We start from the raw sequence: 18,194 nt of genomic DNA, 5'->3' as shown, positions 1-18,194 counted from the left end.
AAGCTGTTACTAGTTATTTAAGTTTATGTTTTCATTTGTTTGTTTTTTTTGTTTTTCCCAGACTCTGTCTCGGATATCATTTTGGATTGAAATTTGCTCGTCTCTCTGCATAAAATTCCCTGTCATTACTAAGAGCAACACCTTTAAACATTACAAAGTCACTTGACTGGTGTGAGTGCATGTAAATATGTCAACGATGCGGAAAGTTGCAGGTGTTTGTTAAATGTTTCACTCGATACCTTCGGGTCAATACAAGTTGAGGCGTTTAAGACAACTAGGGTGGATGACAAGCAACATATTCATATGAGTGTGTGTGTTTATACAACACCAACGGACTGCAATCAGATGAAGGATGCCCAGCTGCCTCTAAATACACAATTATATGCCATTACATGACCAGCTATAACCTGTAATGTGTAATGATGTCAGGTTATTTTGTGAGGTCAGAGAATTCAGCACTCGTGTTTTTATAACTTAACATGAACCATATAATGGAAGGTTTCCTGTGTCCTGTCCATATGTCCCCAGACCTGGATTAAATTACTGATCTGCTCTCTTGCTTTGTTAGGTACACATGCGCAACTGATTGTTAATGCCAATATCTCATTAAATCACATGGCAGCAACTCGGTGCATTTAAGCACGTAGACCTGCTGAAGTTCAAATCGAGCATCAGAGTGTGGAAGAAAGGTGATTTAAGTGACTTTGAATGTGGAATGGTTGTTGGTGCCTGATAGACTGGTTTGAGTATTTCAGAAACTGATAATTGAAAAATGTTGCCTGGTCTGACGAGTTTCAATTTCTGCTGCAAAATTTGGATGATGAGCTCAGAACTGTGTGTAAACAACACGAGAGCATGGATCCATCCTCCGGATATGCTGGTGTTGGTGCATTGGTATCAGGATATTTTCTTGGCACACATTTGGCCTCTTAGTAGCAGCTGAGCATCATGTAAACACCTCAGCTTACCTGAGTATTATTGCTCACCATGTTTATCACTTTATGACAGTGTAACCGTCTTCTGATGGCTGCTTCTAGCAGGATAACACACCATGTCACAAAGCTCAAATAACCTCAATCTGGTTTCTTGAACATGATACCAAGTTCATTGTACTCAAATGCAATTATCCAACAGAACACCTGGTAAAATATTATTAGCACTGTGGATGTGTCACTGTGTGATTTTATTGTGTCAATATGGACCAAAATCTCTGAGGAGTGTTTTCAGCACCATAATAAATTTGCACCAGACAGAATTAAGGCTGTTCTGAAACTAAAGAGAGTCCAACCTGGTACCAGCACGGTGTCCCTTACAAAGTGGGTAAACTATAAGTGTGGACTTGAAGAACCAGTCTTCTCTTAATCTTATTAACATCACTGTCGTACAGTGATGTAAACCTAATTTACAAAGTAAAATAGATAAAGTTAGTTGTTAGTTGCTATCACATAACAAAGAAAACATCTTAAAGAACTGCCTTTCCTTCATTCTTGTTTCTCTCCTTCAGTGCTTCAGTGATCATATCTACTCTGAAAGTGGCTTTTCAGCTTCTGCCCATATCCCTCTCACAGCATTTTCAGTTGACATACAGTAAGTGGAACAACATCAGGGTAGTATAAAACCCTGCAAGCATCTAAAAAAATTAAAAAAAAAAGTGGAAAGGCTGCAAAGCACACAGAGTATAATAGGATTTGCTAATAGCAATGAGGCGTAAAAAGATGCTTTAATACATTATATTTGTTCCGATTTGACACTCAAGCCTCTGCGATCCAAATGGGTGCACAAATCTCTTTAGGATGTGAAGAAACAGCTCAACCTCAGTGGGTGAAAACATTCAGAACAAATTCAATGAAACAAATAGGAGGAGGGAGGGGTGAGCAATCATCATACATCAGACCAGAGGAGCCCTCGCTGACTTTGTGCTCACACCTCAACGACTTGGAAATAACGAATATTGGACCAAAGCGGTTAACAGACACAGTCTGTTTATCACTTCCTGTCCCTGAATCAGTGATTCTCTAATATGCTAGAGATCATTAGCCTCCAAAGCATCACCTATCCTACTGTTTCCCTTACTTACACTTTGGGAAAGACGCATAAGCAAAGTTTTTTTTTTTTCTTGCTAGCAGCTGCCACACACACCTCACTTTAATTGGGTTTGATCATACTCAGTCAAACAGCTCCCTCGGTTTCTCTTCCGGACACATGAAAACAACTTACAAATCTCAAGCAAGAACGGGTACACTTGGAAGTTTTCTACTTTATCTTGTCGCCTTTTGAGGGCAAAAGCTTTGGTCATTTTCAACAGAAGCGAGGACTGTGATGCGGCTGATTATCTCGCACTACAGTGCCCCTGGGATCTGTCCTTAATAGATGAGCACAGGAGAAATGTGTTTGCAGGAACGTAGATGTACACTTCACACCTGTGCAGGGATCCTACTGGCATGCACTTTTGATAATAATCCCTTATAGCTAATATTGACCATTCCAGTTGGCACCGATATCAAGTATCTTGCAAAGAAAAGCGTCTGGACTTCTTTAAGTTACTTGAAGACGTTTCACCTCTCATCCGAGAAGCTTCTTCAGTTCCTCTTCTTCAGCTTCTCGGATGAGAGGTGAAACGTCTTCAAGTAACTTAAAGAAGTCCAGACGCTTTTCTTTGCAAACTCCTTTGACTACGATGACCTGGATGACTGAGAACCTTCACAGAGATATCAAGTATCAGTCTTACCTCATACTCAAACTCCTCTGTCCTGTCTCCATCAGCGGGTACAGGGGAGAGGTAGTCAGTCCCTTCGTAGTAATCCTGGTCCATTGTATGAAGGGAATGACAGCTGTCAAAAGGGATGGACAGGGAGCCAGGGAAACAGAAAGAGGTGGAGATTTTGGTGTAAGCAAGATGCTTTTCCTCAGTTTGACAGTGACAGGATTTAGTTGCTTTTGTCTTAGCTGAAATCTGAAGAAGAAAGGATTTGTCAAGAGCTTTCATTGGTGCTGGAGTGTTAATAACAGCATATCCACATACTGTAATTTGCTTCCTGCTCTTGACAGACAAAACCCCCCACACTGTAAAGTGTAATTCTATTATGCCTCCCTCAGTCACAGAACAAAACAGCATTGTGAGGGCCTAACGCGATGAGCAAGCTTTGTTGCCGCACAGGATAATCACGGTGGACAAAAACCTCAAAAAGACACTCTGTCAAACACTTTGAGTGATGTTTCCAGGGGCTGTCTGACTCCCAGATTACCCAGGACTGTAAAACTGTCTCAAAACAACCTTCCAGTGATAAAAAAAACAACAGACTGGTAAATGTCAGAATGTTTGATGGCTCAATATTATTCATGTAACAACATTTGGCAGTGGGTGCAAAGAACACAATTACAAATTTACAATCTAGCCCCAAATATAAGATGCCAAAACCTTTGTTATAGCTATAAAACCTGCCGTATATTGGATTGTGCACCTGATCTCAGATGAAGAGAAGAAAATGTGAGTTTTATGGGTCACATTGATTACATTCAGACTTGGCCTGGGGCTGTGAGGATCGGGCATACATTCCTTTGTGTTGCCTAGCTTTTTTTATTAACCCATTTGCTTTAATCACCTTGTAAACCTTCCATGAGGCAAAATAATACCCCAAGCAGCTCCAATTAAGGCCAGAAGTTCCTGTGAGGATTTCTATGGTGACACTGAGTATATATAGATATATAGATATATCGTGCATGCAAGATACTTACCCAGACAGTTTTTTTTAAATAACATCTCCAATATTGACACACAGTTGCTTTAACTGAATGAATAGTTACGCAAGCTTCCAATGACAAGAAATATACAACTCAAAATGTGTAGTGTTTTTGGAATTAATCGTCTACTGTACCAAACAATGGGGCAGTCTTAATTTCTCGGCTCTGTGCAATAAAGCTGCAGTGTTGCTCTCGCTCATTCCCTCGAGGTGAAACCTAGATATTCTTTTATGCTAAACTTTTCTTGTACACACTTTACTTCTCCTCTGAGATAAACACAACACATAACACATAAACTAAAATGCCAAAAGATGAAATAAGGAGCCATGTTTCCTTTGTTGTTTTCCAGCAAAACCTCTTGTTGATGCTTCAAACTCTGGAGATCTTTTAATGGATTGCTCTCACAAACAATAAAAAAAGGAAGAAAAAAAACCCCAACTTGGCTTTGAAGTGATGTACAACCCAGCAAACGCTTGAGCTGCTGAGATACGATCAGACTCACATCCACAAATTATACATAGTTACATTAGTTATATTTTCTCTAAATATAGAGAAATTTAACTCAAAATATATTTAGTCTGACTACTGAAAAAATAATCTCTGTTGACTTATTATTGCAGTTTTTCATCTGCCACCCAGCTACAACTATCCCCCTTGTAAATTTTTAAGTAGTACACTGGTAGTTCAGATCCTCAAAGTCTAGAGGACGTTGTATCTATAACAACATTTATTTGTGGTCTTGGACTTTATCTGCTTAGTGATACATGTAGCACGCTTGGCTAATCAGCACCACTTGAAACTGTCCATAATTTGTCTTTTGTTTCTTTTTTTCCCCATTTCCTCGTATTTGTGAAGCAGGAAATGAATCGTTCTAAGACGCCCATTCAAACAAATCTCTATTTGTCAGAATAAACTGCGCGTCTGGTTAGGCAATTTATTTATAATAAACAGTCGTCCTCCAGACTTGTAATGCTAATCCTACAAACGCTGATATTTCTGCTTCATGGCTCAATGACATTGCTCATTTTCCCCCATCCTTAATTATTGTCAGCCTCAGTCAAAGTCAGCCAAGGACACAACAACAAACTCTGTATCGCTATCTGCTGCAGCAAACCTAAATCTCAATAGTGGAGTAAATCTAAATTTAAAAAAAATATCAAGAAATAATATAAAATCACTTGTTGCTAAAACATAATAACTATTTGTTGCGATGCTCACAGTCCTTTACTCTGTGAAAGCAGGGCTCCCGATCTTTTTAAGCTTTACATTTTCTGCATACCTGTCAGAGAGCAGGAAGGGACAGACGTCAGGCACAGGAGGGGTTGAAGGCCGGAGTTTTGCCAGCGCCATGATGTGTTCAAAGGTGATGTCAGTCTGAGTGCACACATCCACCACATGGATTTCCTGAGGGGGGCCATGGGGGCGCCCGCTGGGGGTCCGCCGGATGACCTGCACCACGACGGGGTCCTTGGCAGGGCGAAAGGCTTCCACAGTCTCTTCATGGCTGGACTTGGACAACTCTTTTCCATTCACCTGAGAATAACAGTGAAAAATTGCATTCTTTTGTGCACTTATTTTGACAACTTTTTGGCATAAAAATGTGTAAAGATACTATAATTAAGTGGTTCTACAGTACTGAATTTCGCATGTGAATACTGAGACTAAGAACCTGGGGAAAAGTGACATAAAAGCTATCTGTATCATTTGAATGAAACAAAATGTACTCTGCCACTACAACTTAGCAATGTCATTTGAGCACATGAGAGAATAGAAAAGATCACTGCCTGTACACCAAAGGCATTGCTCTTTGTGTATCATGCTCCCTGCATGCTCTACTCTAAGCAGTGCCCTTCACCTACACCAACGGAGTACTGTTTAGCAGTAAAAATGCACCACATGTTAAAAAAAACCCCCAATCTTAATGCATTCTTCTAAACTTCTCTACCCAGTGTACTGATTCATTAAAGGTGGAGTCTTCTCAATATATGATCAAAAAGGCATCTTAATGAATATAACAGTGGAGAGCATGCACACAATCAGTGTGATGCAACATAATTAGGCTGTTAGATCAAAACCCAAACGGCCTCCGTCCACTCATTCCATCTTCAACCTCATCTCCCGAAAAAGAACTGGATTTTCTGGCAGACTGAAAACCATTTGCACTACAGCTGGCACGTATAAAGAAAATCATTGCTTCATTTAGCACCAGTAATTTCTTTGCAGGAGAAACTCTGGCTGTGGAATACCCCAGAGAATGTGCTTTGGTATAAATGCTCAAGCCAGAGATTATAATTTAGATAACGGCAGAAAAGTAAGAGGGAAAATAAGGTAGACGCAGGATAATTACAGTTACTGTTGCATTTAAATGTGGCTTTGGAAGGGAGTATTTTGCTCACACTGCAAACTTAAATTAGTTAAAATGACAACTATGAAGTAAAAGAAGGAATTTATATTCACAAGTGTCAGCTGTGGAAAGACACAGCGAGCCTGGGAAACTCAAAAGCGGCAGTGTTTCTGGGCCTGAATTACAAACTCTTTAAAATGTGAAGTCGTGGCAGAAATAAACACACACACAGAGTCTACTTCTGACTGTAACAAAATGACCTAAATTCATAAGCAGCTGGTAGTTTTACAGCAACAGACTGTGTGCATGTACTGCCTCCAAATGAACATTAGAGACAAAGAACGCACCTGGGAAGTCCGACAGAGGAGGTTTATATTTATAAACCCAGAAATCCCACCACCAATTCTTTACTCCTGCGTTTGAATGAAATGACTCAACATGCTTTTGTGCTGACAGGACCACACAGCATTAACTCTGTGTAAAGCCTGGATGTTTCCAAGTCCTCATAAATCCCATTTGAGCTATACGCAACTAGTTGGATTGGATTATGGAGCCAAGCAAATATTTTATTTTATTGTTATCATCACTTATTTGTAATTGACTTATTGGCTGATAGAAAAAGCCAGAACAAAGTCCCACGACTCAAAAGCTGACCACACCAAGTATTCACCTTATATCATATTTCACAAAGAGTTGGAACCTGAGATCTAAAGAAAAAAAAAAAAAAAAAACAGTCGAAGTGCTGCGTAATCATCTTTAAAGTTTCGAACAGCTGAAACTATCCAGATAATGAAGACATATATCTAATATCTCGAGATACCCTAAGGAAAAATCCCTTAAGGGGACTCCACACTCAGTAACCGCTCCATTATGTGCACAAATGAACAGAAAAGACTAAAGAAAAAAGAAGAAGAAGAAGAAAGAAATAAAGAAATATCCCCATTTGGCAACGCACATCACCGACATCCTAGGACACCATCTGAGGAGTAGTAACACTTCTTCTCCTTCAAGGAGCACTTTTAGTAATTTGTGACTACACTTCACTAGAAATGGAGAGATTTTATAAAGAAAGTCCCTACAGCATCATGTGGACTTGGTTTTTTCCTGGTAGCATTAAAAGGCTACCCCACAAGTGCCACAGAAGACAAGTAAATAAATCTTCATCAGCACAGCACTGCTATAATTTCATCTGTTTGCCATCCCCATAACTAACACCATTATGTACTGGCAGTAAATATACAAATATTTATAGGGGGATAAACAGCGTAGGACAATGAATATTATAACTGTTATGCCACAGCAGTGCTGCTCTACTGTTCTACTTAGTTCGTTCCTGGATGTGTCTGTGTTATTCCTTTTAATTCTCCACGTAAATCCCCAGAGACTGAGGGATGCCCTACAAAAAATAAACAGCTTCTTTTCTCAGCAGTAACTGTAGCCATATATAACTCTCTTAGCTCTCGTGCTCTGGTCTGCTCCCCTGCCTCCTGATGTGACCTTTGTTTGCAGCAAACTTACATTAATCACCTCAGCAGGAGATAAACTCGGTCAAGAGATCTGTTGTTCAACTGTGGGCAACGTGAAGGTACAAAAAAAAGCAAAGGAATGTGCAGTCGTGCAGCCTCTCTCATCCCGGCTTCACTCCTACCTGCAATCACAATTGAAATACACGACCTAATGCCCTTAACTGACTCCCAAACAAAGGCATTGTGAGATTATAATATTATTTTATGCCATGTTAGACCCTTAATTAAAGATTGTGAATTATTATGTAGTTTTAGTTTGCATTATTCTCCTGAATTAGAAGAAGGTGATAACTCTTGCATTTGTTAAACTGATTTGCATTACATTAGACTGCTGATTTATTGTGAATGAATGATATTGTTTTATGATGCATTATACTGCTGAGTTATAAGAAATACTGTTCGCAGAAAGTCATCGCCTTATTTGTCTGATTAGAAGAGAACAGAACATACTGGTCCGGACTGATATATTGCAGGTATTGACTTTGAGTGCAGAGGGCTAAATGCAAACACGCTTACACACACATAGGATATGATTAGAATAAGTCCCTGGGACATTCTGAATATTCTAAACCAATTGTGAATCACCAGAAGATCAGTAGAGAACAAGATTAGGTTATTAGAGCTAGGAAGAGAGGTGTTTTGGTTTTCTGTCCCTTACAGAGAAAGGAACGGACACCAGACGAGGTTGCAGATATACAGGGAGTGCAGAATTATTAGGCAAGTTGTATTTTTGAGGAATAATTTTATTATTGAACAACAACCATGTTCTCAATGAACCCAAAAAACTCATTAATATCAAAGCTGAATGTTTTTGGAAGTAGTTTTTAGTTTGTTTTTAGTTTTAGCTATTTTAGGGGGATATCTGTGTGTGCAGGTGACTATTACTGTGCATAATTATTAGGCAACTTAACAAAAAACAAATATATACCCATTTCAATTATTTATTTTTACCAGTGAAACCAATATAACATCTCCACATTCACAAATATACATTTCTGACATTCAAAAACAAAACAAAAACAAATCAGCGACCAATATAGCCACCTTTCTTTGCAAGGACACTCAAAAGCCTGCCATCCATGGATTCTGTCAGTGTTTTGATCTGTTCACCATCAACATTGCGTGCAGCAGCAACCACAGCCTCCCAGACACTGTTCAGAGAGGTGTACTGTTTTCCCTCCTTGTAAATCTCACATTTGATGATGGACCACAGGTTCTCAATGGGGTTCAGATCAGGTGAACAAGGAGGCCATGTCATTAGTTTTTCTTCTTTTATACCCTTTCTTGCCAGCCACGCTGTGGAGTACTTGGACGCGTGTGATGAAGCATTGTCCTGCATGAAAATCATGTTTTTCTTGAAGGATGCAGACTTCTTCCTGTACCACTGCTTGAAGAAGGTGTCTTCCAGAAACTGGCAGTAGGACTGGGAGTTGAGCTTGACTCCATCCTCAACCCGAAAAGGCCCCACAAGCTCATCTTTGATGATACCAGCCCAAACCAGTACTCCACCTCCACCTTGCTGGCGTCTGAGTCGGACTGGAGCTCTCTGCCCTTTACCAATCCAGCCACGGGCCCATCCATCTGGCCCATCAAGACTCACTCTCATTTCATCAGTCCATAAAACCTTAGAAAAATCAGTCTTGAGATATTTCTTGGCCCAGTCTTGACGTTTCAGCTTGTGTGTCTTGTTCAGTAGTGGTCGTCTTTCAGCCTTTCTTACCTTGGCCATGTCTCTGAGTATTGCACACCTTGTGCTTTTGGGCACTCCAGTGATGTTGCAGCTCTGAAATATGGCCAAACTGGTGGCAAGTGGCATCTTGGCAGCTGCACGCTTGACTTTTCTCAGTTCATGGGCAGTTATTTTGCGCCTTGGTTTTTCCACACGCTTCTTGCGACCCTGTTGACTATTTTGAATGAAACGCCTGATTGTTCGATGATCACGCTTCAGAAGCTTTGCAATTTTGAGACTGCTGCATCCCTCTGCAAGATATCTCACTATTTTTGACTTTTCTGTGCCTGTCAAGTCCTTCTTTTGACCCATTTTGCCAAAGGAAAGGAAGTTGCCTAATAATTATGCACACCTGATATAGGGTGTTGATGTCATTAGACCACACCCCTTCTCATTACAGAGATGCACATCACCTAATATGCTTAATTGGTAGTAGGCTTTCGAGCCTATACAGCTTGGAGTAAGACAACATGCATGAAGAGGATGATGTGGACAAAATACTCATTTGCCTAATAATTCTGCACTCCCTGTACGAGGATCCTTTGCAGCAGAGACAGACACAGTGACTGCCGAGACACCAACTGGGCTCAAGTGTCATGGCGTTTGGGCTCGGATTAGTCACATAAAAAGGATGGATCCCATAAACACAGGAATAACCATGAAGGGGTTGGCGGAAATCCAGGAACACCAGACCAACGAGGTTCGAGAGGCTCTTGGTCAAAAGGGGGACACGTTCCTGTTCCTTTTTCTGGGGGACACAGTTGTGACCCGAGGATACACAGATCGTTGTTTGAAATCGGGGCAGAATAATCACCTGATCTGTGCAACGACTGAAGGGTTGTCTAACCCCTGAGGTTGAAGAAAGAAGGGCAGAGGATCACCCGACTGGAAGACACTGGTAGCTGCAGCAATAAAATAAAGGCTAAAAGCTCCTCGGACAGAGGTTCTAGTCTGAGTACGTTTGAAGGGTATAAGGTAGCACCAAAATAAAGCTGTGGGAGAACAGGGGAGTGTCATCTGTACCTGCTACTGTTGTAATAATAGTTTTTCTTGCATCTGAACTGAGAAGACACAGAGGTCATCTCACATATGGTTCACCCAACAGGGGGACAAAGGGCCTCAGGGGTAAGAAGAAATGAACCCGGCCACACTGGATTACAGGGTGTAGGTGAGCTCTTTATTCTAAAGAGCTCAACAGGGGGAGTGTGAGATTATAATATTATTTTATGCCATGTTAGACCCTTAATTAAAGATTGTGAATTATTATGTAGTTTTAGTTTGCATTATTCTCCTGAATTAGAAGAAGGTGATAACTCTTGCATTTGTTAAACTGATTTGCATTACATTAGACTGCTGATTTATTGTGAATGAATGATATTGTTTTATGATGCATTATACTGCTGAGTTATAAGAAATACTGTTCGCAGAAAGTCATCGCCTTATTTGTCTGATTAGAAGAGAACAGAACATACTGGAGAGGTTTTCTGCCCCACCTCAGCAGGAGCAGATAAACAGGGAGCCAAGGTCGTAGCTTAGGCGCCGTGTGAGAGAAGGAATGTGAATGTTTAGGCTTTTATGATTAGGTGGGGGCCACTAGAGGCTATAAGAGTTTGATCAATGCTCCACCATTTTGAGATCTGATGCTGTCTGCGTACGGTGTCCATCTCCCACGCGTGTGATCATTAAAATCATCGTTTGACTCAACCCGGCCGGACCAGTGTTGTTATTTTGGTTTTTCCTCTTGTACCCATCCCCAATATTTGAATCCGTAACAGCTTGCATGCCAAAACACATTTTAAGGTTAAAAATTTCCACCCAATGACAATAAAAGCTTTTCACTGTTGTTAAAATCAAAAAAAGTTCCAAGGCACCCACTCTTAGGTCTTCAGGTATTCCACCCACAAAACATACCTCTTATTCACTTTGAATCTAGCAAGTGCCCCCACTTAAATCTTTCTTGCTTTCATTCTTGGCCATTCAGCAGTTCTTAAGTACTGCAGCAAATACCTTACACATAAGTACTGTATTAAAGAAACATGGAGTACTGTTGTAATTAGCTTATATAGCTCCTTTGACTGTCTCTCATTCTTTCCTCTTTTGCTGCATGTCTCTTGCTCTGTAGCCTAATCCTTGAACAGAGAGTCTGCTGGAAACAAAGGAGTTGGAGCAGACAAATGAGGCAGTCCATAGCGTATGACAGACCCAAAGAAAAATGATTAAATTTTCCAGCTCTCCCCCTTGTTCAGACTGTCCAGTCCAAGCTCCTCCTCCTTCTCCTCCAAGCCTCACCGTTTAACGAGTCATACTCACAGCCAAACGGAAACAAGAAATCTATCAGGGAAAAAACGGGGAGGGAAGGTTGTGTTGTTTTTCTATTTTGTTCACTGGTTTATATGAGAGACAGATGGAACAATTAATCCCCAATAAACACAAGAATATTAAGTAGCTTTAACTCCATGAGGGACGCTGCCATCCTTCTTGTGTCCCCTTGACTGATGTCTATCCAGTTAGACACACTGCCTATGTTATTTGTGTGGATCTGTAGTCCTATCTGACAGATGGGAAGGGGTTCTATAAGCCTGGCTGCGGCTCCCTCGATATTCTCAGATATTCTTACACTGAATATCTGCCTTCAGCACACTTTTGCTTTATTATCCACAAAGTACACCATCAATCTGCATGCTCAACGATGCTTAAGGTGAGTTCCTACACGAAAACTGGAATTGGCTAAATTCCACAAACACTGTTTCTTCACAAATTAACAACCCGAACAAGCTGTAGCCTCTGAAAGTTTCATCACACATTCAAATGTAGTTATGCAGGAATCAGCTATCCTCCTCAAGTGTGCATGCAAAGCACGCAAATACATATTCATTCATAAACACGTGCTGGTAAACAAGATCTGTTTGCAACAAATTATTTAGCAGCTGTAGTGTTTATCAAGTCCAAAGCAGCTCTGCAAGTGCTTCATGGCCAAAAGTGTTCCATATGCACAGAGTCAACATGAATTATCTTATTGGTCTGGAACAAAACAATGGTGATTGCTCAGGAGAGATCATTTGCTCTACAACCGGGACAGGAGATGATCAGGTAAATGTGAAGTTGGAAGGAAACTGGTGCTGGGATGGAGGAGCTGGATCAAGACACATCTGCTGGCTGTTTGCACATGGATATGCAGCAGCTGTAGCCAGAGGAGAAATGTGTTTTCATTCAAAGCCCCAGAGACGACCACCAGCCTTCCAACAACAAATGCAGTAAACCAGCTTAGTGGAGTGTAACAAAGGGATGCAACCACTTTTTTCCCTCCTTTCTTTCATTTCCTTTGTAGCAGAGTCCCGTATTGACAAAGACATTCAAAAAACTGTATGTGTTACGCGGCTGAGTGCATTAAATCTCCTCTTCAGCAAACATCTGATGTCACTTTAAGCCGCCCTGAGCCGTTACCGACAAACAAACAGACTTACTTGAAAACTTTAACAGTCACTGTTTATGTAACTACGAGCTTGTAGACGCCTACAGCAAAGCGCAATCCTGAAGGCGCTTTCATCTGTGACCCATCTTATCATTTATCCTCCAGGTAAGAGGACAAGCCAGGAAGAACAAACACGCGGCAGCTTAGCTCGACCCCTCGAGCGCCTCCTCTGTCACTGCTTTTGTCTCATCGACTGCTCCCTCCCATCAATATCTCCGAAGACCGAGGGCAGAATGTAGTGATAGTGGTAGGAGAGTGGGGGCAGTTTATCTGTTAATGTGTCAACTTCAGCCACATCTGATGCCGCTTCTACAGAAGAGACAGCTTCTCTAGCGGGAAGCACAGACAGCGCTGGCAGCTTGCAGGGGATTACTGATAGAAGTGATTGATGTACTTCTTCTGCGAGGAGAAAAGACAGCCTCAGGCAGTAGACTATAATAGTCCATTAGCTTTTTTATGCCTTTGAATTAACTGCACACATTGCTTTATAGCGTGCATGTAGCACTTTGAATCTTAATGAAATGTTTTTGTTTTCAATTTTCAAAAGATTACGGTGCGACTAAGGAGACAGCGTTTGCCTTTGTGGGTATCCTGGCTGATGTAGAAGAGCACAGAAATGAATGAGCCAAGGTCATTTATTCCACTTCAGCTACAGCGACATGGAAACACGGCTTTCGACAGAGCCCGGTATTAACTGTGTAACCTTGTCTGTTGAACTTAACATCTGTACATGCAATAAGCCTCAGTTACGCGCGGTCTGCAGCTCATGTGCTCGGTCACCTGCTGGTCTGAGTGGCAGCGTGTGGGGTGCTAAGTATATGCAGGCAGATGGAGGAACTGTAACATGTAGGTCATCCAGGCCCGGGAGTGTGGGGCTTACATCCATCGATTACACGCCTGTTCCATCTCCTCATCTTCTGGGAAAAGGCAACATGACCCACTCATTGTTGGGCTCCAGTCACCTGTGCAGAGCCCTCAGATAAAAGAGTCAAAGAAGACTGTGGGTATGACAGTTAGGGATGGGTTCAGTTTGTCAGCTTTAATTTAGATCATGTTCCCACTTGAGTTGAATTCATCCGGTTGTAGTTCTCTCTCTCTCTGACAGTAAGGACACCGCCAAAGTGTGGTGCATTAATACGAGTTAATGATTAATGTCTTTTTTAGTGCATTGTTAGCTTCAGAATACATATTTATATATTTTGTTGCACAGCTTAGTTAACATCTGTTTTGTTTCAACGCTTAGACAAATGAAAATACTTTTTAAGTTTGAACTAAACCTCACCACAGTGTTTGTCTTAATTTACTCCTCTGCAAAGTAAAAACACAGAAGTCTTTTGGATGGTGTTTACTCATTTTTACACAAAAAAAGAGACAAAGATAAGCATTTCCACTCAATCGTGGTGGTGATTTATGGAAACACAAGCCTCAGTGATGCTCCAACTTTTTTAGCTTTATTTGACAGACAAAGTGAAGAAATGACAGGAAAGCGGGAGTAGAGAGAGAGCGGGGAAGACATGCAGCAAAGGACCGTGGGTTGGTCGACCGCTCTCAGCCGTATGGCATGTGGTCGCCTGCCCGACGCCCAGTGGCAACTTTTAATAATGTTAACACTGTCAATCCATTGAAATTCTGTCAAAAATAATTACTACAACTAAACTGAACTAAAAACACAACTACTGTACTGTTAGTTGATTTTTTTTCCCCAGCTGTGTCTATGCAGCCATATGGCACACGACGAGCTGCCAACGGAGTCTGCTCTACGACACACGAACAGAAGCCCCCGCACCGCAGCTCCAACAACATCGGCATGTTGGAATTCTGTCCTTCGACACGCGAGGCGGAATTTGCATTTTCATAAAAAAAATAAATAAAAAAAACTGCCTACGAGTGGGACATTCAGTAGAGAAGTGGAATTAAATACTCCTTGAGGACTTTCCAAATGCTACAAGACCGAGATTTGATGCGAACATGACTGCTAGCTCATCCTTCTCGGCGAGAAAGCGGACTGGGTTCCTCCTTACACCCAAATGTCTCATTTCAATAATAAGTGTCAGAATAAAATACGGGCCAAGGTCTGCTACAGTGCAGCTCTTATGACTGTATAAATCACAGTCAGCGCTACTGTCTCAGCAACTCAAGCAACGCTCCAACGACATGAAACCGAAAGAAAAAGAGAGAGAGTAAAGATGCCACTGGGGAAATTTGACAATCCCCTCAACATCTCTACATGAGCCAGTGTACATGCCTCCTTTAACCCCTCCAACCACATAAAACACACCACACAAGGCCCCTGGGCTATTTTTCACATTAAAGGCCCTTCGCGCTGCTGCTGAGGTTTTATGCCCACAGAACATTTGATGAATTCTGCCAATTTTCTTCTCTGAGCACCAATCTTCTGTGGAGCACTCCCTTTATTGCGCAACTCGTTCAAGGTGTATCACCTCTTTCAATCTGCTCTAAAATTTACTGTGTGGTTTTTACATATGTTTATTATCCAATCTCTTTCCGTAATAACTCAGCGCAAGGACAACTTTTTTAAAAGGACAAAGGGAGAAGGGCAACGACACTCAATGTCAAACGTGCTGAGCAGCATAGCGGGTAAAGAGAGCAACAGTTCACAAATGTTCTGGGTTACTTTCTAGCTTTTGGTAGCACGTAGTGAGCAACAGATCATTGATTTCAGCAATAAACACCAGGGCCAAAGCACCAACACAAACTTGGTCCAATAATATCCATGGCACCCTCCTGTTCTCTTTACTTTCCCACAAAATAGGTCACTCTTTTTTTTTTTCAACATTAAAAGATTAGGGCTACATGCGAGATAATGATACTATCCTACTTCGGTTTCACTCTGAAACTCTGCTGCAAATTTTAAATACGATTTGTTCCCGGTGAGGGAAACACCACTGCTAAGTTAATCAGCTTGTTCAAGGTTAATGGCACATGCGGGGTACACGGAGATTTAGAGATGCGGTTAATCTCTGTGCTTAACTTTTAACATCTTGCCATCTTGGAGTGGTTTTTAATGTAAAACGGAGGGAGAAAATCGAATTAGAGTAAAAGCTGCACTTGGGTGGATGAATAACTAATGGATGAACAGCCTTCTCCTTGGTGATAACTGATAATTGGTTTGGGGGGAGGGGGGATGATGAGGGGTAGCTGGATGATGCTATGTGCTGTGCAGATCAGCAAAATGGCCTAGCGTGAAAAGATGTCATAAGGAGTAATGGTGCCACCCATATGCTGACTGAAGAAAATCAAGTGGGTACTGTCATGGAACGCCTCTTTATGTGAAGAGAATGAGGTGGGGGGGGGGGGGGGGGGGTGCAACAAACAGAAGTGAATCGTAGTGTTTTTAACACACACACAAACACACACACACACACACACACAAAGAGAGACAAACCGAAACCACTAAGGTTTGACAAATACATCTCCTCCTCTTCCATTTCTCTTGTATGTCCTCAGTTTATTCTGTGCAGTAGGCACATGCATTTAAAGAAAGAAATGCAATGTAAATGTTAGACAACAACAGATCATTTTACACATTAATTATTGTGCAAATATAGAAGAACCGGGAGGTAAATATCATGACCTTTGGAAAGAGCCAGACTTTCCATATTCCATCTTAAGTCTTAATGTGAAGTATCTGGGGCAGCTATTGCTCAAGGAGGTCCTAAATTGCTGCCTTTCCTTTCAGTAAGTTTTCTACCCATTAATGGCAAAATATTAAACAAGCAAGTCCAAAAAGTGACTCACTCAGGTGCTGCACCTCTTTTCTGAATACCCAGTGCAACGACGCTATCATGGGATTTATGACGAGGCCAAAAATAACTTCCAGGAGATTCACAGTAGAAAATATTTATGCAATATTTTGTGGAACACATCTTGCAATCAAGGAGAAAGGTTGAACACACTTCACAGCAGTCATCCTCTTTTAATTCTGAATCTAACATAGAGTTATAGATAGGAAAAAGAGTATGTGTATGTAGTATCTGCAAGCAGCTGTGCTGTCTTCGTGACTCATCACAGAGTCAAAACACCGTAGATGTTTGCAATGGACATGGTCTGGGTAGTATTTTTAACATTTTCTCTGATTTTCTGACTTTTCAGCTGACACTGCCACCTTCCAAGAGTTTAGTAATTAGGTTGTGCAACTGTGTGGCAGAGCAGTGCCATTAAATGCCAGGTCTTTTTTTTTTTTTTTTTTTGAAAAAAGTCATTTATTGTAGCTTTATGAGTTTTTGAAAATTGGAGTTATTTTCTTCACAAATATATGTGGTCATCCAAGCAGTAGAAGCAATTAACACAGGATAAAAACTATTTATATAATGCCAGAAAGACTTGTTTTTTTTTTCACATCACAGACATTTTGGTGTCCCTCTTTTTCCCTGAAGCTGCCACTGTGAAGGTTACTGGTTTGGTAAAGAGAGCGAAGTTCAGACAGCTTTAATTGTGGAAATGATATACTGAGAGACTTGGCTGATCACTAACTCACCTATTAGTTATTAACTAGGAGCAAATTGAAGTGGGTTGTCAAGCAAGGAAGGGAAGAAAGGAAATAAGGAGGAAAGAAGCCGAGTATGAAAGAAGCTGTCAAAACCTTTACAATACGAGTTCAAATGCTGAAGTAAAAAAACTCTATGCACAAAACAATTTATTTTGTGCACGATGTGTGAGATTGCTGGGTCTTTTACCTCAGGCTGCTTTTTCTTCTTCTTCTTCAAAATCAAGACAGCTTCAAGGATCGACACTGAGCAGGTCTGGTCAATTCAGCTAACGTCAAAGAGAGTAAAACGAGTGGATTACTGATGATAGCTCGAGGCTGCGAGGTCTCAGATCTCATTTGAGCTTTTATCTCGCAAAACTCGCCGTCAAATCTTAATTCAAACACTGAGAATGTTTCAGAGAAAGCAAAGCTAGGGGGTGTCTTGCAGGTAAATGGCTGGTGATTTGATGAAATGTCAGGTAGTTTAAGGAGTCATAGGATTATAAGGTCTCAATGGTACGCCATGTGTAAGTACGAAGCTATTGACTTCAGAGCACTCAGCAAAGCTCAACACCGCAGGGATCGAACCAACATATAGTGCAAGCACCGCCAAGCCTTTGATTTTACAAAAAGCTGTTGTAGAAGTCCTACGGAGTCTTGTAGAGTAATTAGCTTCACCTAGCAACTGACAATCACATTCAAGCATTAAAAAACCCTAAATGCAGCAAGCGAAGACAACACACTGACGTCTCTTTGTGAAGGAGAAAGCAGCACATTAGACAGCAGACACACACACAGAAAAAAACAGATGGCAAAGGAATGCAATCCAAAAATGATTCCTCTTCAGCCGAAGGACACACAGCAGTAAATAAGATCAAAACTTCCAAGGAAGA

General features: G+C 41.1%; 1 protein-coding gene across 2 annotated transcripts in view; it reads right to left on the bottom strand.

Moving 5' to 3' along the window:
- Window positions 1-18,194, bottom strand: part of LOC146382890 (PDZ domain-containing RING finger protein 4) — a 118,269-nt gene that overhangs the window by 12,962 nt on the left and 87,113 nt on the right. For both annotated transcript variants that reach the window (XM_084933886.1, XM_084933887.1), the window contains 2 exons: window positions 5,021-5,274; window positions 2,729-2,831 (listed from right to left, as the gene is read on the bottom strand). In XM_084933886.1, the coding sequence (XP_084790012.1) occupies window positions 2,729-2,831; window positions 5,021-5,274 (357 nt within the window). The remainder of the gene's footprint in view (window positions 1-2,728; window positions 2,832-5,020; window positions 5,275-18,194) is intronic.

The sequence above is a fragment of the Perissodus microlepis genome, chromosome 7 (genome assembly GCF_051167445.1).
Source record: "Perissodus microlepis isolate ML-2025 ecotype Zambia chromosome 7, ASM5116744v1, whole genome shotgun sequence".
Lineage (NCBI taxonomy): Eukaryota > Metazoa > Chordata > Actinopteri > Cichliformes > Cichlidae > Perissodus > Perissodus microlepis.
Note: the sequence above shows the minus strand (reverse complement) of the source record. Positions and strands in the feature narration are given on the sequence as shown.